We start from the raw sequence: 24,215 nt of genomic DNA, 5'->3' as shown, positions 1-24,215 counted from the left end.
CTTGTACAATTATGCACATGACCAGTATATCTCTTGAATCTTGAATTTTCATGCATTCTAAGTGTTGAGTTTTTATTTATTTGTTTGTTTGTTTGTTTGTTTGTTTGTTTGTTTATTTGTTTATTTATCTGTTTGTTTATTTATTTATTTTTATTTATTTTTTTCAGCCTTGGCAGAAAAATTACCTTTTTTATCGGTATTTTTTGCTTGTTCAGCAAATGGCATTCTCAACATTGCCTTCTTTCTCATCATTCTGTCCTCTTTCACCATACTAAGAATTATTCATCATCAAAATGTATATACATGGAATTATTTTTTATCATAATTTATAACCCATCCTGTGCGTAGGATCACATTGCTGCAATGCACAGCTTTTTTTCCGGCTATTTGTGTATATTTTACAAAATGGAGTTAAAAATCTCGCTCTCCTCGCTCTCCTTCCCTCTGACAGAGCCCTCAGATGGGGACCTTCATGGGCGTCTACCTCCCCTGCCTCCAGAACATTCTGGGGGTCATCCTGTTCCTGCGCCTCACCTGGATCGTCGGCACAGCGGGCATCATGGAGTCGCTGGCCATCGTCGGCATGTGCTGCTCCTGTGTGAGTAAAACTTTCCCCGGAGCAGGGGGGGCTGTGTGCGGCGCGGCCTTGTTTTGTGTACCGTGGCGCCGCACTGTAGAGGAAATCTCAATCCAAAGCCCAGAGGTGGACTTTCCACCCAGTAACTCGACGGTGTCATTATTGTCAGGGTGACTTCAGGGGAGATAACACAGAGGGGAACGCCGTGTTTTCATGATCGTTCCATTTTGTGCCTCCGAACATTAAAGGCGTCGCCAATAATGACGGAGCTGAAAAGCTTTCACCATATTTAAATGGATGACTCCCGCCCCTCCCTTGTGGCGTGACCCACCTTGCCTTAGACGCTGTGATTGATTTTGACATTGACTGAATTACCATGAGACCGTGTAACAAAGGCTTTTGACATTCAACTTAACGATTAAATTGAGCGTGGTTTTGCAATGTCTGCGCGTCAAGGTTGCGTCTGAAATCCCGCCCGAAGCGCGTTTCATCCGAGATTCGGGGGAAGACGCCCCGATGTAGGGCCCGACTGGAGGCCTGCGAGAGGGGAGACGACGCGTCTGACGGTGTCCGAGCGTCTGCAGCGGTGGAAGCCACCGGCCGGGGGTTGATGTGTCAGGCGCTCATCCCTGCTATATTTAGCCTCTGTGGCTTTCTGTTTCTAATGCAGCCCCCCGATCCAAGTGCTACCTGACATCTTGATGCCTAATCCCTCCCCGCGCACAGCATTTGGGACACACGCACACGCATGCATGCACACGCACGCATACACACACAAACACACACACACACACACACACACACACACACACACAGGGGGGAAAAAAAAACAGACAATGCAGACAAGCAGACAATGGCATACTTGAGCTTAATCAAGGAAAGTGAAAAACAAAGACTTGGAGTGCAGTCTCCGTTGAACCCTTTCTGCCTCATTGTTCTGGATAATGCAGGAAATCCCTCCTCCTGACGAACCGTACGACCGTATTGCTAAAGGGTACTAAATAATCTGCCATTAGTCAACAACAATTATGTTTAACTCTCCCACCACAAAATGAAATGCTTCATTTGGATGTTTTTGCTTCTATTCATTCTTTGTGTGAGTTTGCGTTTGGCTTATTTAAACACGCGTTAAAAATGTTATTCACACTCAGGTGTTTTGAGGTAAACATTGAAGCATCAAAACGGTATTTTTATTTTTACTTTTTCCACGGATATCTTTCCCTTTTTTGTACCGGAGAGTAGGAGAACATAAAACATGGATGTTTTTGCCACTCAGACTCTGTAGGTAATGTTTCTCAGGGGTGACGCCATGAGTTGGAAGTTATTAATTTCCCTGAAATTCAGATTGGTGTCACCGGTTTCCGTGTTCTGTTAGAAATGTTCACGTGCAAGCAAGGGCCTAATAAAGCCAAACGAGATGATGCAGAGTTATCAAGGAGTTAACCAACTTGCAGTGCAAGCACATGCAACATAACGATATAACAAAATTCTAATTAATTGTGACCAGAATTCTTACAGGTATTTTTTGCCCATTACATGAGTGCTTGTGGAAGAGAAGTTCTAGATACCTAGATAAACATGGCATTTTTCATGTCAATTAAAACACCCCTGGCAAATGTTTCACACATCTCCACACTGCTTTGGACATGTCATGCGATATATATTGAACACAAGTCAGGTTTCTGTCTGTTTCATAGCCGTAGACGCGCCTGTTCGAGCCCTTTTCTGCTCTGTGTTGTTTACGCTCCTTGTTATGCGCAGCTGAAGGGACTTGGCTTCGGAAGTCCCGTTGCTAAGATGCAAACAGACGCTCATTGAGTGCAAAATGATTCTCATGAGACAGCCGAGGTCCCGTGCTCTGATTACTGTCTACTCAAACTCCGTCTTTCAGTCTCTCTCTCTCTCTCCCTCTCTCTCTTTTGCTTCCACATTAACCTAGTACATGGCGTGCAGCACTGATTAGCCACCAGGCTCTTGCTATCACTGGAGAGTGTTGTTGTCTGTCGGAATGTCTGACTCACCGTGGCACTTGGCAGCTCCTGGCTTTTTTGGTTACTGTGTTACTGGGATTGTTGACAAAAACAATAGGGCGGGCTGATTAAATGAAGGTTTTTGTTTTTTTTGTCATAACATTATTTGGGGCTCTGGGTGAGGTGACCCTGCACCGATTTCAAACGGCAGCAGTCAAGCAAAACCAACTTGAATTCTGTACGGACAAATATAACCTGCATTGGATGGAATTGTATTCATCCTCTTTGAGAAAACAAGTTTGCTGTGGGGTTATTTTTGGGAGCGAGCATCGATTACCTCGGTCTTGATCGGACTCCAGTTTGGCCTCGGTCACCGAAGTAGGATCACAAACTGTCTACGGATGCACCGATGTACGGGCGAAAACCAAAAATTCGAAACCAAGCCTTGGCAGAAGCCTCTCTGATCGAGCCCGTCGTGAGGATTTCTTAGAAGACCCAACAAATATACATCGGGGCTTACAAACCTCAAGCCATACGTCATGCATTTCACCAGGCCAAGCCTTTCTTCCTGGTTCTTTCCATTGCAGTCGGTGCCCTTGCTTTGGCCTCGAGCTGAATAAGCCTCCGGGGCTTAAGCTTTCACTGGAAGCAAGGAACAAAATTGACTAGCTAATTGGCTTTAGTCCAGTCTGTCTATCCTCGGTCCTGAGACCCTTGGCCCATGTATATGTGGCAAAGAAGACTAGGTTTATTTTGGTTGTGGACGCACGAGGAGCATGAGCCCCCGCCGGACAGCGCCTTGGCAGCTTTTCAGGCATCACGTATTATTGTTTACTCGACTTGCTCTAGTAAGATACTGTAGTGGAGATACTCATCATTTGTACTCTATTACATTCTAACTCGGTGAAATGGCCATAAACCGGAGTCCATAAAAGTCCATCCATGTTTCACCCGTTATCATTCCCCTCCACATGCTCTTTTTTCCCGCTACGTCACCCCCGTTTGGCGCCGTCGTTCCTGTGTGCGCTTTAAACGCACCGGTAACGGGCGGGATTGTGCAATTATCTTCGGGCTGAGAAACGGCCGATTTCACGGAAAAGCCGCTATCCATTACCAATCCCCAAAGATTTCCAGCGCGAGCCTCTAAGGAGTCGTTTCACGGACAGGAGGTGGGATTTACGCCCCTGGCCTCATTTCACCTCCCCCGCACGGACGTTGACACAAAACCAAAGAAAAAAAGTAATCTCTAGATGTTTGCAATTATCGATCTCAGAAATGGCGCGTAACTTGTCAACATATTTTTATGTAGAACTTATTTATGAACCTGTGAAATCGAGATGCTGGACTTGTATAAGATATACACTAAACAATATACAGCCCGATGAATTATTGGAAATGTCACTCCCTGTGGTATTGCTCTCCCTCCCCCCGTCTACAGACCATGCTGACGGCCATCTCCATGAGTGCAATCGCCACCAACGGCGTCGTGCCAGGTAGGACGGTCTTGTGTTCATGTACAACAAATGTGATTTTCAAGATGCTACGGCCTAATGAATGACTAAAAACCCAATTTCTCACTCACTCTTTCAATGTATTGATTCATTGAAGATGAAGTGAAACAGCAGCACAAGAGAATCCTATTCCCTACATTTTTTTTCCCCCGTATTCCAGTGTCCCTAACAACAGAGTCAAATACTTACCAATATAATGCAAGAGGCGAGTGCTGTTATATTGTATTTCAGCATGACTACGATTTGGTTCAAGGCTCGAAGCAACACAATAATCTTTGCACCAAAATAATTCTTGAGACTGACAAAAGGTTGCCAAGTGGGAACATAGTTTTTCAACCAGTGGCTAGCTGGCTTCTTGTACCTGTACAGCGGAGTGATGCATAAAGTAAAATGTCCCAAAATGTAAATTGCTGTTATACTGTGTATCCACCCTCACGGAATGCGTCGTTCTGATCAAATCACTCCTCTGAAATGTATGGACAAATTTATGAAATAAAAATGGAAGTAAAGAAAATTCAGAGTGTACATTTTCCCTGAGACTGATAATGTAATTGGAAGCACATTAAAATAGTGTTTTCAAATGATTACTTTTTTGTTTTTGTATTGAGCCTTGAATCTCTCCGTGCAGAGTTTTGATTGAGCTGTTTCCCTCTGCTTTTTAACCCCTAGCTGGAGGCTCCTACTACATGATTTCCAGATCACTAGGTCCCGAGTTCGGAGGAGCTGTTGGACTCTGTTTTTACCTGGGCACAACTTTCGCCGGCTCAATGTACATACTGGGTACTATAGAAATCCTATTGGTGAGTAGAGTGTGTGTGTGTGTGTGTGTGTGTGTGTGTGTGTGTGTGTGTGTGTGTGTGTGTGTGTGTGTGTGTGTGTGTGTGTGTGTGTGTGTGTGTGTGTGTGTGTGTGTGTGTGTGTGTGTGTGTGTGTGTGTGTGTGTGCTCCCCCTGTACCGTTTCAAATTCAGTCCTCGCTAAATCGATTCCTCGTCTCGTCTCCCCTGCCCCGTCAGACTTACATTGTGCCCAAGGCGGCCATTTTCGTGGCGGTGGAGAAGGAGGACGAGGCGGACGCCCTGCTGAACAACATGCGCGTCTACGGCACCTGCTGCCTGGTGCTCATGTCCCTGGTGGTCTTTGTCGGGGTCAAGTACGTCAACAAGCTGGCGCTGGTCTTCCTCGCCTGCGTCATCCTCTCCATCCTGGCCATCTACGCCGGCGTCATCAAGACGGCCTTCGAGCCCCCTGACTTCCCGTGAGTCCGGCCTGCGATGGCGAAGCATCTCTCGCTGGCGCACTTCATTGTGTAAACCAGCCATGCCAGTATTCATTTTCCCATCACATGTTAAATTAGTTTGAGAGAAAAGAAACGAGTGCTGTTTTTTTGGTTTTAAGTGTCGAAAATTTGTATGTGACTAATTCGTAAAGGGACGTTACCAACGGGCGCAGGCCAAAATGCCTCACGACGCAATTTGATAGTCCAACAACCAATCAGAGCTGGGTGAGTGAGTTGGTAAATTAATTCCAGTTCAAAGGTGCGTTTCTTTCCAGTTCCAGTTCGTTTGCATCGTCATGGTATCAAACCTCCTCCGTAGTGGAAAAAAATTCCACCCGACCCTGGCAAGGTCGGGTGGAAATTTGTCTGAATGGGAGGGTGGCCATAAGTATTCTGCAGAGCAAATGAAACTCGAGCACGGAGATTCGGCCGGTTCCCAGGATAGAAAATTGCAGCCGTGAGCATTATTTTGGTAATTGGATGCAACTATGCGACTATTCAGTCCATTCATCTATCAGTAGCCGAAAAAGCAAATCCAAACCCTGCAGAGTAGAGCAGTCACCTCTGTCCGTACAAACTCTTCCCCCTGATGCTCAGCGTGTGCCTGCTGGGGAACCGGACGCTCCAGAACCACGACTTCGACAAGTGTCTGAAGACGGAGGAGGTGGACAACGTGACGGTCACCACCAAGCTGTGGATGCTGTTCTGCAAGGGGCCCGAGCTCAACGCCTCCTGCAACGAATACTTTGTCCGCAACAACGTGACCGAGGTGCAGGGGATCCCCGGACTGACCAGCGGGGTTATCTCAGGTGGGACGCGGCGGTGTGCGGCGACGATTAGGTTGAACTCAGTGTAATGTACGCACAAGAGATCCCCGCAAAGTGTTACCCTCACAGTGTCTGCGGAACACAAAATTTGAGATTTGAGAATTACACGTGGGTGCGGTTTTTAGTAATCGTTTCTAGCAGTCGTTTCTGCAAACCCTGTTGCTCTTTAGGCCAGAGAATCCTAACAAATGTGATCACCAAGAAGCCACGCTGAGCCGATGGATCATATCTTGTCCTGTTGCTTTTGTTAGAAAAGATGGGAAAATAAGGTCATTGCCTCCGTAGGTTAATATGTCCTCTTTCGCACTGTGTAACATTCTCTATTACTGCATTTTTAGCTGTTAAAACAGTGAATAAATAAACCTTAAATTGCAATAAAGTCATCATTTTACCCTCCTCGCATGTGTACGAGGCTAACCCTCGGGGCCAATATTGCGACAACATATTTACCACTTTGGTGAGCGTGAGAGACGGGTCAGGATAAATGTAGAACACCAGTGGAGCAGGGTGGTTATTGAGAAAGGGGCGGAAAACCCCTTCGAAGAGGGGAGGAAAAAAAATTAAAAATAAAAAAACGCTTCGGTGGGATTAGCGATGGAGAAACGGAGAGCGTGGGATTAATGCAACTAGGAATTCCCAAAGCCGATGTAGGAGTATCTGGCATCTATTACCGCCGCGTCAGATTGTGGAACAGCTGTCTGAGACTAAGTTGTTCCGCCCCCGCCACCGCACTAATGAACTCCCCTCCCCATCTGCCATCTTTCTGTAATGGAAACAATGCAGTATTTACTGCCCAGCGTGGAGAATAATGTCTCAAGGATTCATTAATTCACGTTTAAAATTGTGTTTTGGCAGATTTTTTAAAAAGGTTTTTTTTTTTTTGTTTGTTTTTTTTCCATCAAAACTCAAAGGATACTCCTACGGTATAATCATTAAGAAGTCCTGAATGAAGAGTCATGGGCGCACTAGATTTCACTGTACCCAGCCTCAGGACATTTGATCAGGTTGTGAAATGGCAGGTAAAAAGTCGTTTGCTTACCTTTAAGCACCTGGCCAGGATTGTATATGCCACGTTTATTTTTATTTTCGGCCTTCTTAATATGATATGTATGTCGTGTTTTTTTTTTTTTTTCCCCTAAACTCGATTGTTATTTATTTATGTTATCTCATTCATTTCATGCTATACCACATATACTGTGCGGGGCTTGAAACACGAGTACTACAACTTGACTATTTTTATCTTTGATGCGTTAAACTTCAACTCTGTTATACCTACCCAGGGAGGGACGGCATTTCGATTTATCTTAATTTCCCTTAAAAAAAAAACGCGTCAATCCCTTCCACAGACAACATGTGGTCGGACTACGGGCCGCTGGGGATGTTGGTGGAAAACAAGCGCCAGCCATCGGTTCCGGCCGAGGACACCTCCCGGGACATTTACATGCCCTACGTGTTCAATGACATCGCCACCTTCTTCACCCTGCTGGTGGGCATCTACTTCCCCTCCGTCACGGGTGAGACTCTTTAACTCCGCCGTGGAAGTTGCATCGGCTCGATTGAAGTGGACCTGACCTGTTGATAAACTGCGGGAATTTGGTGTGTCAGCAATTTCTTTTTTATTTTTTTTTATTTTTATTTTTTTACTTTTGATTTGTTTGTTCTAAACATTTTGATAAGCCAATCGCCCCCGGGATTGCACCTTTTTGATGTGAACAATGATGCCGTTTTCTTTCAATGACGGGAGTAAGAAAAATAAATTGTGTATTAGAGCCGCTGACTCTCCCCTCAATGTCGAAACGACAAATTTGCCATACGGCCAAAAGTCTAGACTGCAAGTTCTATTGACCGACACAGTGCCTTCCGTTCGCCAACCCCTCTCCAGGTATCATGGCCGGCTCCAACCGCTCGGGCGACCTGCGGGACGCCCAGAGGTCCATCCCCATCGGAACCATCCTGGCCATTGCCACTACCTCATTCATTTGTATCCTAATATATTTATAACAATAATAATAATAATTTGGTATTATTGGGTTTTTAAATGGCAAACGCTTTCGACCACAGCTGAACACTGACAGGCATTGTGTGCTCTGAATGTGCCGTCGTCCCGAGGGTTGATTCCTTAAACGGCGTTGCGTAGACGTGACCTGCGTTGTGCTGTTCGGGGCCTGCATCGAGGGCGTGGTGCTTCGAGACAAGTAAGAATCCTATGAATGCGGGGAACATTATATTATATGCAGTATCTTCACGAATAAGCGGACAACCAGAATATTTTTTTCTGTCTCCATTTTGTTTGTTCATTATGAGCAATCTAGTCCGAGGCGCTGATGGGGGAAATCTTCATGACCGCTTCCGTCTTCTTCTGTCCTCTCGCTCCGTCTTCTACGAAATGAACACGTGTGTGTTTGCCGCTGCGTTCCAGGTTCGGGGACTCGGTGAAAGGGAACCTCGTGATTGGCACCTTGTCCTGGCCGTCTCCCTGGGTGATCGTGATTGGCTCCTTCTTCTCCTGCTGTGGGGCGGGGCTGCAGAGCTTGACCGGGGCCCCGCGGCTGCTGCAGGCCATCGCCCGGGATGGCATCGTACCTTTCCTGCAGGTTAGAGACACACACAATAATTAATTTGACAAATACATATGCACACGAGTGATATTAAAAATGGTGTGTGTGTGTGTGTGTGTGTGTGTGTGTGTGTGTGTGCGTGTGCGTGTGCGTGTGTGCGCCAGGTGTTTGGCCATGGCAAAGCTAACGGGGAGCCCACCTGGGCCCTGCTGCTGACGGGCGGGATCTGTGAGATCGGCATCCTCATCGCCTCCCTGGACGCCGTGGCCCCCATCCTCTCCATGTCAGTAGCTCTCGCCGAGCAGTGGCCTGGCCGGGCGCCTCACGCAGAAAAGCCTGTCGCCCGTCACCGAATCTATTTGATTTAGATTCTGTAGTGTGACGACAGGCTTTTGCCTCGGCAGAAGTTGAATAAGCTGCGTACAAGTCACATCCCAGAACGGCCTAGTCCGTTTTTAGGGAACAACTACCAAAACATAAGAGTTCACCTCTGTTGGAGAGCTTGAGATAAAATATGGGGTATTGAAATAACAATGAATGACGAAGAAATGTGTTGTGTGCCTCATTTTGGTAGTTTTTGTATAAATAAACCTAAAATTAAACGCTAAGCAGAATGACGATAAACCTCAAAATTGAAGAGTAAGCATATACACCACTGCGTTAAATTCAAATAACTCACATTAGAAGATAAGACTGTATTAATCCCCGGGGGGAAATTCATGATAATTAACAATACTCAACTATTTAAGTCTCGCAGCTCTGTTCAAATGGATGCACACGGTAATTGTGAGCTTTATTAAAACTTTTAAACCTTCAAAGCTTCTCTGCTCTCTTGTCTCCCCCGACCAGGTTCTTTCTGATGTGCTACCTGTTTGTCAACCTGGCCTGCGCCGTTCAAACCCTGCTGCGGACGCCCAACTGGAGGCCTCGCTTCAAATACTACCACTGGTGGGTTGACCAAGAGACGGAGGGAAACACACAACAACAAATAGGCAAAAAAACATGTATCTTTTTTTTTTACATGGAATAAATTGTAGACATTTTGTATGCTGTATGTTTTGTTTTTGTTGTTTGTTTTTTGATTTTTTTTATATCCTCTGTTACTTGCCTGTCTTGACTACATACAACAATGCACCAGCCCACACCAAGTCAAATTCCTCTGACATCAAAATGCGCTTACTACAAAATACGTTGGTAATATATGGCATCCTGAAGCTACACCACTTCAGTCGTCGCTTCCCGTCTACGTAGGCTGTTGATATCAGCGTCGCTAACGATTTATCTGCTGTTATGTAACCGCCCCTGCTTCCACTAAGACAGCCTTGCAACGGGAGTCAGTGCTTTGTCTGCACTAACAGTATTAAGTGTGTGTGTGTGTGTGTGTGTGTGTGTGTGTGTGTGTGTGTGTGTGTGTGTGTGGTCTTATACCGTTTGTACAACAAACGGGGCTATTATAAAAACCACCATATCTCAGACACATGTTCAGATGTTTTACCCTTGCCTAACCCTGAACCTAAGGTAAACATCCTATTCCTGCTTTACATTTGTTGATTTATTTTCTGTTCAAAAACTGAAACAATGAGAAAACCTGGTTCCTTCAGAATTGATTTAATCCTCTCTTTTTCGCTTCTCAACATCCCCCTTCGTGAGGTCATAAAGAGTGTGTGTGTGTGTGTGTGTGTGTGTCTGTATGCGTGAGACCATGCACAGAAAAACACTAAATGCCGCATATACATTACATTACATTTACATTACATTTAGTCATTTAGCAGACGCTTTTATCCAAAGCGACTTACAATTATTCAAACACCGACGGACGCAGCCATCAGGAGCAATGAGGGGTTAAGTGTCTTGCTCAAGGACACTACAGCATGCTAGCAGGAGGAGCCTGGGATCGAACCAGCAACCTTTAGATTACTAGACCACCAGCTCTACCGCCTGAGCTACCGCCCCCACATTGACACATGGGCACTCCTTCGTAGCGATGGGATAATAACATTTGTCAAGTTTAGTTCCACGGGACTTTCTCATTAACATGGACAATAACTATGTTGTCGCCTCCTGCAGGTCACTGTCATTTCTGGGGATGAGCTTGTGTCTCTCGCTCATGTTCATCTCCTCCTGGTACTACGCCATCGTGGCCATGGTCATCGCTGGCTGCATCTACAAATACATTGAGTATAGAGGGTGAGCTGGCCACAGAGGGTTTTTTTTTTTTTTTTAACAAAAAGCTAAAACGACAGACGTAAAATTGTCAGTGAACGGAAGAAGAAGCTGAATCGAAAGGAAACAAAGTGTTGAATTTGGAAAATTAAATTTGTAGGATTGTGAGATTCGGGATTTTCGGTACTGACTGTGCGTTCTCTCATCAGGGCAGAGAAGGAGTGGGGCGATGGGATCCGCGGCCTGTCTCTCAACGCCGCCCGCTACGCCCTCATCCGCCTGGAGGAGGCGCCGCCGCACACCAAGAACTGGAGGTGCGTGTCCGTCCCGTGTGCGGTTAATGCCCGTCGGGCACTCAAAGCATCAGAGAAATCAGGCGGCGCTTTAGCCTCACTTTGGAGATTTAATTACTGATATGGATGTAAATACAAATGAAAGAGAGAGAGAGAGGGGCAAAGAGGGAGGGAGGGAGGGAGGGAGGGAGAGAGAAATTATGATTCATCTCTCTAATGTGTCTAATGGGGTCTGCAGGTCCACTGCAGCATCCTGTCTTTCTAAAACACAGCCCTCTGCACGGCGTGCTCACCATGTTGAGCAGCCACTCGTTTCCTCATGCTTTCCCACTGAGGGAAGAATGCGTTTCCTTGTCCACGACAAATCCAAGGCGAGAAGGTGAAGCTGTTCTGTTTCGCGGATGAAAGGGAGCCCTCTCATTAAACGTGACGGGGGTCTCCTATAACCTTGGCGTGACCCCCGCCAGGGCCAACCGCCAATGCTGTTCCGTAATCCACACCGACGACCCGCATTGGCACCTCGTGCCCCCGCCCTCGTCGTCTGGGTGGGGTGCCAGTAGACGTCCGGGCTGGCACGCGCCCCCTGCTCACCCAGACCACCCTCCCCCCTCTCCTCCCTCCATGTGTAGGAATAGCGCTTTGAACTTTACCTTTTCAAATAGAACTTCAAATATCTCAGACTTTGTATTGTGAGGAATGTAAGCCTGAAACCGTTACCGATTTGACATGCCGTGGTATCATGTTGTATTGTGGGTTTTTTTCAAACAAGGCGGTGAATGAATTAATTGTCGAACATAATAAATGGGATACATGGGATATTCACAGTGAGTGGTCACTTTACCTGTAGATGGTCCTGCTCAAACTGAGTACTCGTACTCAACAAAAAAAAAAATGGTGTTGATGCTTCCCTAATTTAGACTCATGAGACAATATGAGAGTATGTTCATTTCATGGCATTGGCATTCCACTGAAAGACGATAGCCAACAATAAGCGCCGCTCCTCTGACAGCCCTCTCTCTTTCCACTGGTATGCAGGCCACAGTTGCTGGTGCTCCTCAACCTGGACTCGGACTTGGGAATAAAACACGCTCGCCTCCTGTCCTTGACCACTCAGCTGAAGGCTGGGAAAGGCCTCACCATAGTGGGCAACGTCCTGGAGGGAACCTACCTCACCAAGGAGGCGGAGGCCAAGAAGGCCGAGCAGGTACAGCAGGAACGGACGCACAGCGGTGGGGCTCACACACGTGTTACAAGAGGGTACAGAACACTGAGATCTAAACTTATTTCTAACAGCAGTTTTTGTTGCCGTTTTAAGAATGGGATATTCTTGATATTTATTTTCTTGATAGAATGTGAGAAGCAGCAGTGCAGCCAAATAATCTTAAATACAATGTATAGGGTTTATCCCACAAACATAAATGTAAACCTTTACGATGTAGATGTTTATTTAGGAGCTTTGCAATACAAAAAAATATCAAAAAATCGAATTGAGCAGTGGGCAGACTTTAAAAAGAAGGAAAGACAACTAAAAAAAGAAAGATTTAAAATAATTTAGAAGCTGTCAACGTGCCTCATCCACTTGACATTCAAACCAGTGCTGCCATCTAGTGGCGCTGATCAGCAGCTCACCGAATGGACAACGTGACCATGCCTTCCAGATGGTGACTTGGACATGCAATGGATTGATTTTTTTTTTTGTTTCTGAGTAACCATTAAAAAAAAGGCAAAAACTCAAAAATTCTCCTTATTCAGAATTGAATTCAATTTTGACACTGCTTGTGAAAAACTTTGATTCGGTACGTACATCCAGTTATTTTATACTTCACAACTCCAGCACTCATTTAAGCCAACAGCCATTAATCCAACCAGTCTTACTGGGGTCCGGTGTGACATAAACCCATCACTCCCTCCAGAACATTAAGGCGTCCATGTCGGCGGAGCGCACCAAGGGCTTCTGCCACGTGGTGGTGTCGTCCAACCTGAGGGACGGCTTCTCCCACCTCATCCAGTCCGCCGGGCTGGGTGGCATGAAGCACAACTCGGTCCTGATGGCCTGGCCCGGTACCTGGAAGCAGTCCAACGACCCCCAGTCCTGGAAGAACTTCATAGGTGTGTGCCACGTGAAATTCGATCAATTGACCGAACAATTGCAGCTTGCCACGCTACTGGAGAACCAGTCTATTTGTCATTCCTAATTGTTTTAGTCGGTTTCTCCATTTGTAAAAAATAAAAGTGACCTCATCGTCAGCATTTGTTTTGTCTCCTCTCTCTCTCTCTCTCTCTCGCTCTCTCGCTCTCTCTTGACCTCCCTCCAGAGACCGTGCGGGAGACCACCGCGGCCCACCAGGCCCTGCTGGTGGCCAAGAACATCGACAGCTTCCCCACCAACCAGGACCGCCTCGGGGAGGGCACCATCGACGTGTGGTGGGTGGTGCACGACGGAGGCCTGCTGATGCTGCTGCCCTTCCTGCTGCGGCAGCACAAGGTGAGGAGGGAGGCCTCCGCCGCCAATAGAAGAGGAGAGAGCGAATGCCAAAATGAGAAACATTCAAAGATATCGTAAAAAAGCAAAAAAGTCTCGTCTCGCTTTTACTCGGTATGCCGCTCCTTAAAGCTGTTTTCTTTTTTTGTCATTTGTTTTCCATCTGTCCTCCGAAAGTAGACCTTGATCATGATCTTTCAACCCTTATGCTTTTTTTTCCCAACTAACGAACACCACTTTACCGCTCTCTCGCTCTCTCTCTCGCTCTCTCTCGGCTCCAGGTGTGGAGGAAGTGCAAGATGCGCATTTTCACCGTGGCTCAGATGGACGACAACTCCATCCAGATGAAGAAGGACCTGCAGATGTTCCTCTACCACCTGCGGCTGAACGCGGAGGTGGAAGTGGTGGAGATGGTGAGGCGGCGAAATCCCGGCCGCCGCGTTACGTTGCCTCAAAACCGTCGTTCGGCCCCCGAACGACCGTCTTTTGAGAGCTGGAACTCCAGAATACAGCCACACAAAACATCTCCGCGAGGGGAGGGAAAAATCAAAAACATTTTACTTGGTTCAGAACTGAGTCTGGGACTGTTTAAAAAAAAAAAAATATATATATATATATATATATATATATATATATATATATATATATATATATATATATATATATAAATATAAATTTGTGTTTATAAAAAAAAAAGGGGGGGTGGGGGGGGATAAATAGATAAATAAAATAAAAATTCTGTTTATCCAAAGTGTGGTCTATCCCAGTTAGTAAACTGGTGTAAAAAAACGCCCTATAACCTAAACATCGCTAACCACCCGTTTCCCACAGCATGACAGCGACATCTCGGCCTTCACCTACGAGAAGACGCTGGTGATGGAGCAGAGGTCCCAGTTGCTGAAGCAGATGCAGTTGTCTCGGACCGAGAGGGAGAGAGAGGTAACGCACACGCGCCCTACCAACACCCCCACCACCGCACTCTTTACCTGGAATGGTTAATATTTCCAGTTTGAGCAGGAACACAAACGCCAGGAGTCTCAGAAGATCTCGGCGGGAGGAGACCAGATAAGTACCGTTTAAGCTGTCGTGTTGAATGATGATGTTGGAGCTTAAGGGCGGACATTTTGCAGCTTCGACCGCGAACCTCCGAGACGCTCCGTGGACAGAGCAGGTAGAATGTGCTCCGGATGCGGCCGCTGCAGCACGTCGTGCGGGGGTGGTTTCCCTGGGGGGGGGGCAAAACCGCCACCCCTGTGCCACCCCTGTGCCACCCCTGTGCCACCCCTGTGCCACCCCTCGCCAACACCTCTCTGGGTCCTGACCCCCGCCTCCCAACCCCTCCGTCCTCCTCAGATTCAGAGTATCACTGACGAGTCGCGTAGCTCGATCCGGAGGAAGAACCAGGGCGGCGCGCAGGGCTCGAGCCCCAGCCGACAGCCCTCGCAGACGGAGGAAGACGAGGTAGCGGAGTTGTCGAGCAACAGTCTCTTGCTGTTAGAAACGCGGGCATGCCTTCACAAAGTGGTATCTATGGCTGCGCTCGCACTCAACGCTTTTCACCTGACACGTGTCCGTCCGTCCAATCCATGCCATGTGACGTGTGTGGTGACTGTGTCCATTCCAAAAAAGAAAAATCAAAATTCCACCTGACGTTCAATCAGAGGCTCATTGCCAGATGTGGAACTGGTCATGGTCTTATTGTGATCCCCACAGCCCCAAAGGACATACAGTATAATAATAATAATACTAATAATAATAATGGACATAATAATAATAATAGAAAATGGAGACGAAGTAAGCCCGCCATTTAAAAACCTATTAGGACTTGAAATGCTAACGAATGAATGAGCACCGTTCTGGAAAGGCTGCGGCTCCCTGGCGTGTCTTACAGCAGGTCTTCACTAAATACTTACTGTTTGATCTCCCCAGCCTAGTACATTAGAACGTTAATCGCGGGGGGAGATCGAGATTTGTTGTCAGAAGAGCCGTCAAGCTCCTCGTGCTTCGGTCGCGCGCCCAAGCAAATCTATTAGAGGAGGACCTCATAAAGCCTCAGTTCCAATCTGTTCAAACACTGAACTGGATTAAGTTGACTGGCTTGCTGCCGGGGTAAAATCAGAGCTATTCCACGTCAGAAGCCGCCAGTGTTAAACTGTAGTTGGTCTGTAAAAAGCCGACGAATGTTTGGGGATCACTGGTAAGATCTGACTCTCCGAGCTGGTCCGACAGAAGCACTTCTCACTGGAGGGTCGCTGAGATCTGCTTTGTGAATGCTAGCCCCGCCATGCCCCGCCCTTCCCCCGCATATACCCCGCCATTATCCACCCCAGCCAGCCGCCAAGAGGGAAGAGTGGAAAAGGTGCACACCATCCGATGGTGTGTGTATTGCCGATTTGGGTCAAATAATTTTGCACTGGGGAAACGTGATTAATTTATAACGCAATGGGGATTTATGGGGATTTTTAGACGCCGTCAGCACTGAGGCTATTGGCTACAGTTGTCTTTGTTTCGAGCCGTTATTTGACCCAGGTCTCGTGCAGTATGCCCCAAGCCATGATCGGACAATTCTGTCCACCCTCCCTAACCGAAAACCCTTCATTCCAGCGTACTTATCACCCCCACCTCCCACCTTCATTTCCTCCACCTAACGACGTGACTGTACACTGGTCGGAGTCAACATGCACGGCAGCACGAAACCAGTGACGAAACCAGCACTGATGGTGGTCTGTCTTTTTAGGGACCCGTTTTGGCTCGGAGTGTGAAGCATTCATTTCAAAATGCACTAAAACCACAATGGCTTGAGATATTATAAATGTCTCCCTCTTTATAAAATTTGCTTTTGTTTACCGAAACAGCCACATATTCACTCATTCAACTCCACATGGACTAGATGGCTGGGGCCGTCGCCTATGTATGCTCATTACTACAAATGTGCAAGCTACTTTATAGGAAGAAAGAGAGGCTGGGAAAGAAAGTGGGAGAGAGAAATGGAAAGTACAACACATCCCCTTTCTCGCCATTCTATCCATATTTTAAAAGAACGGTCTGTCACTCCGGTTATTTTATTTTACATCGTGTGTTGGGTACGCCCCCAGTGAGCAATGTGTCCGCATCCATCGTCACCCACTGTGTGTTTATTTCCATCTCCATCTGAAGTAGAACCTCTTTTAACTCCCGCTAATGCAACTTCCATTCGTATTTGATTTGGTTTTTTTTGTAATCAGTAAACACTTCTCCGCCCCGCCCCACCCACGTCTCCACCTCGCGCCTCCCCGGTCGCCATGTGGTGACGTGTTGTGGCGTCATGCACCAGCTGGTCGTCGAAGTGGCTCGGTCTCGTGTTTGTTTTTGTCCTGCAACTGCATTTTCACCCGTGTCACCACAAAGCATTTTTGTTCTCCCTTCGTGCCCTAACCCCCTTTTTTTTGCCAACGACCCATTTGTTTTCGACTATTTCAGCACGTGTTTCTCACACTCGCCAACTCCTCCTCTGTGTTTGCCGATCCCACCGTTCCTCGCCGACCTCTTCACCCGGTCGACGTTCAGTCCTTCCCAAACTCTCCTCCCCCCTGACCCGTCCGTCCCTTCCCGTTCTCTCCGTGGATCCGTCCCTCGTTTTGCTTTGCCTTTCCGTACGCGCTTATCGCTCCCTCTCTCTCTCCCCCGCCAAGGCCCAGCTGATCCACGACAGGAACACGGCGTCTCACGCCGCCCTCAACGACAAGGCCGACACCGGGCCGGATCGGGTCCACATGACCTGGACCAAGGAGAAGCTTTTCAGCGAACGCAACCGGAACCGCGAGGCCAACGCCAACGTGGCCGTGCGCGACCTCTTCAACATGAAACCGTAAGGCCACTGCAGGAACCCACCCCACCCCGCCCCGCGGCGTTAAACCTCTGCATGACGTCGGTGTCTTTTTCGGGAAAGGCACAACAGTCATGATGGTGTTCATTTTATACAAGTCAAACGGCAAAGGCCGGCAATGAAAGAGTCATGCAGTTCCAAACTGATCAATGAAAATAAAATAACAGTCAGGATTGTAATGATGTGACATGCATGTGCATTGTTGAGACGCTTGCACCATTGTGAATGAGTCATTGGGAAACTTATGATGGGAAGCAGAGTCGGCGGGCCTCAGCTCAACCGCCATTGTACCTTATTACAATAGCAATGGCTTTATCTCAGTAGAATCCCGGAAGTCCGTACAAGGAGCCTCCGCCGGTATTCCCCAATGGTGCAGGTGCCTCTCCGCAGGAGGACAGCATGTGTGCTGAAGCAGCAGTGTTTGTAGTAGTGATAGTTACCGTGCACACCCACCCACAGCCTGGCAAGCAGAGCTGAGATCATCGTCTGCATGGTGTGTACATTTCAGGTGTGTGTGTGTGTTTGTTTTGCGTGTGTGTGTGTGTGTGTGTGTGTGTGTGTGCGTGTGCGCGCGCAGGACAGTTACTTTCAAAAAGCATTGTTTTGGACATGGTGTGGCAGGGCGCTCTGGAGATGGGTTCTGGAAGCATCTAAGTTCCTCTCTCTATTGTTCTGTCCTGTTTTTCTCCCTCCTTCTAGAGAGTGGGAGAGTCTGTAAGTGACATTTCTCTTTGCCCTAGGTTGTATGTGTGTGTGTGTGCGTATGTATATGTACTCCGTGTCTGTCTGTCCGTCGATGGATGTGAGGATGACTTTAGATGGCTACCACGGGTCCTCCGTCTTGTGCGCCCCCTACTTATTCGCATGTGCTTCCTGTCGCCCCGTTTGCATGAAATCATGTCATATCATTTAGCGGTTATGACCAGATTTGTGCTTTCCATTAACCTAGTGGTGTTTTCATGTTTCTTATGGTTGCCCGGAGCCTGTCGAAGGGACAACGCACCGTGACATCACCGGGTGCTAATGCCCCATTTGAAAGCCACCGAGGAACTTTTGTAGAGGACGACAGGTTTTACGATTTGCAACTTGCGTCCGTGTAGTAAAATAAACTGCATGTACAGAAAACAAAAATACTAGAAGCACACCGGAAGATATACACATGTAATTGTGATTAAAAGACAACCAGAGTGAGATTTATGGAATTTTTTTTTTTTTATGGACTTTGGATCTTTAGACGGGTTTGATCTCTGGTCCCTTGGGCTATATAAAGATATTAAAAAAAATAAAAAAAATAAAAAAAAATAAAAAAGAGAGAAAGTGGTGGAAACGTGGTGTTCAGCCACCAGGAAGTGGGTCTTATTAATCAGACTTATATGGTGTCGCTTTCACACATCCGTCCCAAACCTGCCCTGGAGAAGTCACACATATTCAGTCAAATGATAAAAGAAAATCTTCCTTTATTTTGTTGGATGGAAAGCAGAAGTTTTGTACCTTATTTATTTATTTATTTATTTGGCTCCCGTCTTGTTGTCATGTACTGTGTTTGCTTCACTGTTGCCATGCGCTCCAACCTCCCGGGGACGGCAGAGATGACGTTTTAAGAGACCGGAGATGGATGTGATTTTTAAGTATTTCCAAAACATTGATCAATTGACTCGATTTGCCGAATGAATTCCAAAACAAATTACTTCCACGTCTCAAAAATGTCGCCCGCATGTCGTGGCCTCGTGGATTGGCAGATTGGAAACGCAGAACGCTTCCGCTCCGTAACATCTGCCATGCTTCATTTCCCGCGGCTGATTGGTGTCTTTTGTTTTTGTTTTTAATTTGGAACGCCGATTCATTTATGAAGGAGAATGACTCCAATTCAGTCGGAGAGTGAGATGGGATATTTCAACCTCTGAATGTTGTTTTCACTTGAAAGTTAGCACAACCAGCAATTGTTATGTTTTAATAGATAAATGGTTCAGGTAAGAGGTTCAAAATGAAGTGGCGTTTTGGATAATCCTCAAAAATAGTCGCAAAATTAAGTGCATTAAAGCAAATTCAATTAGGGCTGGGCGATTATGCTATCATATACGGTATATGATATTAAGATATTAATGTATATCCTAATATATGATTATACAGTATATTCAAAATCTGATGTGAGAGCCCGGAAGGTCATCAGACTGAACTACAGTATGTTTATAATTTAAGCGCGATATTATAGGAATTTTTAATGTTTACCACGTTATCGTGAGCCAAAATGATGGGTACACCACATGACCATGTCTCGGTTTCATAACTTAATTATTCCACGACACCGTATATAGTAAAACCGAGTGATCGCCCAGGCCTCATTCGTTCCAGCTTCCTACTCGGTGAAGACGTCGTCGTTATAACTTGAAAAGGTTGCCCCCCCCTCTCACCATGAGCCCTGTGTCACGTCAGGAACCAGTCCAATGTCCGCCGGATGCACACGGCGGTCAAGCTGAACGAGGTGGTGGTGAACAAGTCGCAGGGGGCCCACCTGGTGCTGCTCAACATGCCCGGACCGCCCAGGAACAGAGGAGGGGACGAAAACTGTATCCTTTACCCGCTAAAACATCACCGAGCTGGGAAACCGCCGGAAGGGCCCGACGGCGGTAAAGATGGATACCGGTGGTCTTTCCTACCGTTGGTATCCATCTCTGCCACCCTGTCTTGCGTCGCCGCCGCGTGCCCCGTAACCGCTGTGGCCTTGACTCCGGCGTCCCATCAGACATGGAGTTCCTGGAGGTCCTCCTGGAGGGTCTCAACCGGGTCCTCCTGGTCCGTGGCGGCGGCCGTGAGGTCATAACCATCTACTCTTAAGGAAAATGTGATCAACACACCGATGCCCCCACCCTGCACACACTGGCCATCGCCGTGGATCACGGGCATTTTTTTTTGTTTTGGATTTTTGTTTTTTTGTGGAAGAAGCCTAATTGGGTTTTTAAGGGGGAGGGAGGGGGTTGGTTGTTGGACCGTCGGGCCGCTCCCGATCGGGCAGAGGGTCTTCCCGACCTCAGAATGGAGGAGGAACTGGTCGGCGTCGGCGTCCCCACCCCGGGCCCCCGCGGCCCTCGCGCTCCCGCGACTGAAAGATTTTTACTTGTCGTTTAATTTCATGAAACATTGTTATTATAGGCTATATTTTCATACCCCGCCCTCCTCCACTTTCTCCGTGTTTGTGTTGTCAAATGTATTGACGCCGATCGTGCAACGCTAAGAAACAAAGTGAATGTGTGCCGTACAAGCGTGGTCGTCCCTCATGGTGTCTGTTGGTCTTTGCCGGTGGTGTGAAGTACTTGGACCTGATCAAGCATTTGCACAGACGCGCCACGTCGTTTGGTCCGACCCTTAAAGCTTTCGATTCGACCTCGGAGATGAAAATGCCCTACAGTTGCAAAAATTCACCCGTCCACCGTCTTCACGACGGGTTTGAAACCGAGACCGGAAATGGGAAAACTGGCCCCGGCGTGTTATATCCCGGGAGTCCAACGACTACTGTTTAGTTTGTTTCCAGAGCTGCTGCATGTCCACCTTTGTAGGCGCCGCTTGTTCTCGGAGCGGCCCGTTTCGGGAGCCGTTTGAACACCGGTTCAAAAGAAAGCTCGAGGCCCGACTGCACCCCGAAGAGGTGCGTTCACGTTCTTTGTGAAGTTTGCTGTTTTAACGACTCAAGTAGGGCGTCATACCGTTGGCGCTTTTAGATGTTGTTTCTTTGTCGCCCCCTCCCGCGAAGAAATTGTTGCACCCGTCTGTGCGCTTGCACGCACGCGTTACTGTCCATCGGAGAGGAATATTTGCACAGGTGGGCCGGCTGTGGGCAGCACTGGCGAGGGATAGGTCGAAATTGAAAGTGCAATAGTCAATTTGCTCTCTGCTGCGCGTTCCCTGATGGATCATATCAGCCCCCGTGAGTGGGTGGATCTCGTCGTCTCGCCTTGGCGAGGACTTTTTTCTTTTTTAGGCAACTTCTGATCGATAGCGACACCCAATCACTGGTCAGTGTGATCAACCCCTCGAGGAGAGTTGTTACATGGTGGGAGGGGGTAGGAATCTAGGATTTGGCCTCCAGTGGACTGTGCAGTATCTTACAAAAAAAGGAAAGGCTTTGACACCTTAATGGTTTATGAAGTGGCGATGATGGAAACCTGTCCGGGAGCGAGTGCAGGTGTGTCTTTTTTACATGGTGAACTTTGACGCTCTTCAAACCCGTAGTTGTAATTTTCCTTCCGCGACGGGTCATCTTTGGAGAAAGTGTGAGTCGGGAGGGACTGTAAATAAACGTATTTCTGCCATCGGCGCAATTAGGCATTAGGATTTCCCTTAATGGCGGCTTCTTCCTCGCCCTTGTTACAGCTAGAGTACTGCCAGCCCAGTACGCTGGTCACCTTTTTACGCAGGCTTTCAACTCACTGAACCTTTGGCGTGCTCCACCAAGGAGACGCACGCAGTGTCTGTTGCTTTGCCGTCGCACCAGCGGATGAGCAGGTCGGCGCCGTAACGCGTGAGCGGGCCGTGTGTCTCCGACGAGCGAGTGTAGACAATATTCACCTTTTTTAGATTGTATTATTATTAGTATTTTTTATTATTATTATTCTGTTCTCAAAAACACACAGCGATAGGTAAACGGTGTGGAAACGCGTAGGACAAAATGTGCCAAAATAAAAGACTTTTTTGGAGGAAACTGTGGAAGTATATTTAATGTGTTCGCTCTGCATGGCACGGAGGGCGGAAAAAGGGAAATCAACTCGTAAAGACGTAAGTTAACAATGGAAATGCCCCAAGCACTTAAAGTTGTTCTTTTTTCTTTTTTTTTTTTTTCTCCTGTCGTGTACGTTCACAATTCCGGTTAAAAAAACAAAAACAAAACAAAAAAAAAAAAAAAACCCCAACAAAGAACAAAAAAAAATCATTTAATGTAACAGGCATTTTACTTATTCCATTCTGCTATGAAAAAATTTGGATGGGAGTTAAAGATATTATTATTATTATTATTATTTAATCACGCAAATCTCCTCAGTTTCTCTCGCTAGCTGTGCAGTATTTTACAAAATGCAGGGCCTAGTCTTCCGCAATCTGCTTTTGTGGGGAGGATCTCTCTCTCTCTCTCTCTCCGTCAGACAATCCAGCTGACGTGATGACTTATTTTTTGTCCGTATTTTGCCGTCGCCGCCGCGTAGTCGTCGTGTTTGACCGATTGTCGTTACTTTTAGTGTTGTCCTTTCAAGATGGGAAGTTTTATGGTTTTTATGAAGTAGGGCTGATTTTGTTGTTGTTTTCGGGTTGGGGGGTGGCTGTTTATTTTTGTTGTTGTCAGTGTGATCTATGCTTTTTTTTTTTTTTTTTTTTTGTAATTTTTTTGTTGGTTTTGTTTCCACCCGATCATTGACTCAACCCAGGACTGAAAGCCCCCCTGTACACCAGCAGCTCCACGGGTGAACCACTCTGGCCGAGCACACCGGGGCACAGACGAATTGGTTTAGCAAGATCATTTAAACCATGGCTGTCCATTTTCATTATTTTCTTCCTCTTTTGCATTTTAGCCATCAAAGATTAAAAAAAAAAAAAAGGAAAAAATAAATGTTGTCTTTGTAAGAAAACACTTAAATCATCTAGTTTTACGGATTTGACGCTTTGAACTGTTAAAAGGATTGACAAGACGAATAAATAAAAATTTGAATCAGTCTGTCACCGGGTAGTCGTCGCATAAATCCACGGGCTCGGAACACTTTACCTTTTAAGAGATGACTGTTTCTGACGTAAATAGCTGTCGTCAACTGTGTGCGTTTCATGGCAATGCTGTTTGAAGTGACGGGAGAATATCTACCTCAGATGTCATTGAGGCTTGGTTCAAGACGAGGGGGGGGGGGGGAAGAATTGTACAACAATGAATTCACTGTACCCTATGAACTAATGTTTTACATGTCGAAATAAGGAAAGCCTGCGCTCTGTGTTGGCCAGCTGAGGTGTGTGTGTGTGTGTGTGTGTGTGTGTGTGTGTGTGTGTGTGTGTGTGTGTGTGTGTGTGTGGCTGGAAGGCCTCACGGGATGTCACTTGTGGATGCACGTGTTAGATGAGGGTAGCCCTGTGAATTTTATTTGTGCCTCTCTTAAGTAATTAATTAAAGTGCTGAATTATAACCCCAAAACCCTTTTGATTTGTCCTGATTTCTGCTGATCCCTGGAAATAATAATAATTATTAAAAAAAATTTAACGGCCCGACAAGCTGCGTTTAATGCTGTCCATTATGTCAAGTACCTCCAAAAGAAACGGATGCCGGTCATGAGATGGAACGGACCCCGGCAGACCTCCCCGCCCGATGACCCCGCGGACACACCCGCGGTCACCTCGGCGTCGCCTCGGCATCGCCGGCGAAGACGGAGGACGTCCCCACAAGATCCGCCGGTTGTCCCTTTGTGGGATCATACAGAATGGCTGTCATCTATCTTTAACGTAGGGGGCAAAAATGACATTTTTTTTTCGTCCACGTATATATATATGTTTTTTTTAATGTTTTCCAGCACTTCAACTCAAACTGGGTGTGGTGCATCGCCTCACAATGTATAATGAGTAATTTCATTCCACCACAACTAAAGGTACGTTTAGGGTCTGTTGTGTGCAGCTGTTTTGCATCCTGCATTGAGATGAACAAAGGCAGAGCAGAGTTTTTTATTTTTTT

The 24,215-nt window shown here is 46.9% G+C and overlaps 1 protein-coding gene across 4 annotated transcripts in view; it reads left to right on the top strand.

Annotated features, from left to right (window-relative positions):
- slc12a7b (solute carrier family 12 member 7b) overlaps nt 1-23,675 on the top strand; it is a 56,866-nt gene extending 33,191 nt beyond the window's left edge. Inside the window, exons 4-26 of one of the 4 annotated variants that reach the window (XM_080020261.1) lie at nt 452-598; nt 3,986-4,040; nt 4,728-4,858; nt 5,074-5,315; nt 5,934-6,145; nt 7,510-7,677; nt 8,046-8,144; nt 8,301-8,358; nt 8,583-8,757; nt 8,886-9,004; nt 9,571-9,669; nt 10,789-10,908; nt 11,094-11,198; nt 12,213-12,381; nt 13,091-13,286; nt 13,493-13,662; nt 13,941-14,072; nt 14,491-14,598; nt 15,013-15,120; nt 17,331-17,506; nt 18,224-18,238; nt 19,958-20,091; nt 20,268-23,675. In XM_080020261.1, the coding sequence (XP_079876387.1) occupies nt 452-598; nt 3,986-4,040; nt 4,728-4,858; nt 5,074-5,315; nt 5,934-6,145; nt 7,510-7,677; nt 8,046-8,144; nt 8,301-8,358; nt 8,583-8,757; nt 8,886-9,004; nt 9,571-9,669; nt 10,789-10,908; nt 11,094-11,198; nt 12,213-12,381; nt 13,091-13,286; nt 13,493-13,662; nt 13,941-14,072; nt 14,491-14,598; nt 15,013-15,120; nt 17,331-17,506; nt 18,224-18,238; nt 19,958-20,091; nt 20,268-20,359 (3,030 nt within the window). In that variant the 3' untranslated portion in view covers nt 20,360-23,675. The remainder of the gene's footprint in view (nt 1-451; nt 599-3,985; nt 4,041-4,727; nt 4,859-5,073; nt 5,316-5,933; nt 6,146-7,509; nt 7,678-8,045; nt 8,145-8,300; nt 8,359-8,582; nt 8,758-8,885; nt 9,005-9,570; nt 9,670-10,788; nt 10,909-11,093; nt 11,199-12,212; nt 12,382-13,090; nt 13,287-13,492; nt 13,663-13,940; nt 14,073-14,490; nt 14,599-15,012; nt 15,121-17,330; nt 17,507-18,223; nt 18,239-19,957; nt 20,092-20,267) is intronic. The other 3 variants (XM_080020263.1, XM_080020262.1, XM_080020264.1) reach the window with 3 other exon arrangements.
- Nucleotides 23,676-24,215: the final 540 nt, after the last annotated feature.

Source organism: Zeus faber, assembly GCF_960531495.2.
Source record: "Zeus faber genome assembly, chromosome: 19".
NCBI classification, from domain to species: Eukaryota; Metazoa; Chordata; class Actinopteri; order Zeiformes; family Zeidae; genus Zeus; species Zeus faber.
The sequence above is the reverse complement of the archived record's forward strand: the minus strand, read 5'-3'. Positions and strand labels throughout refer to the sequence as shown.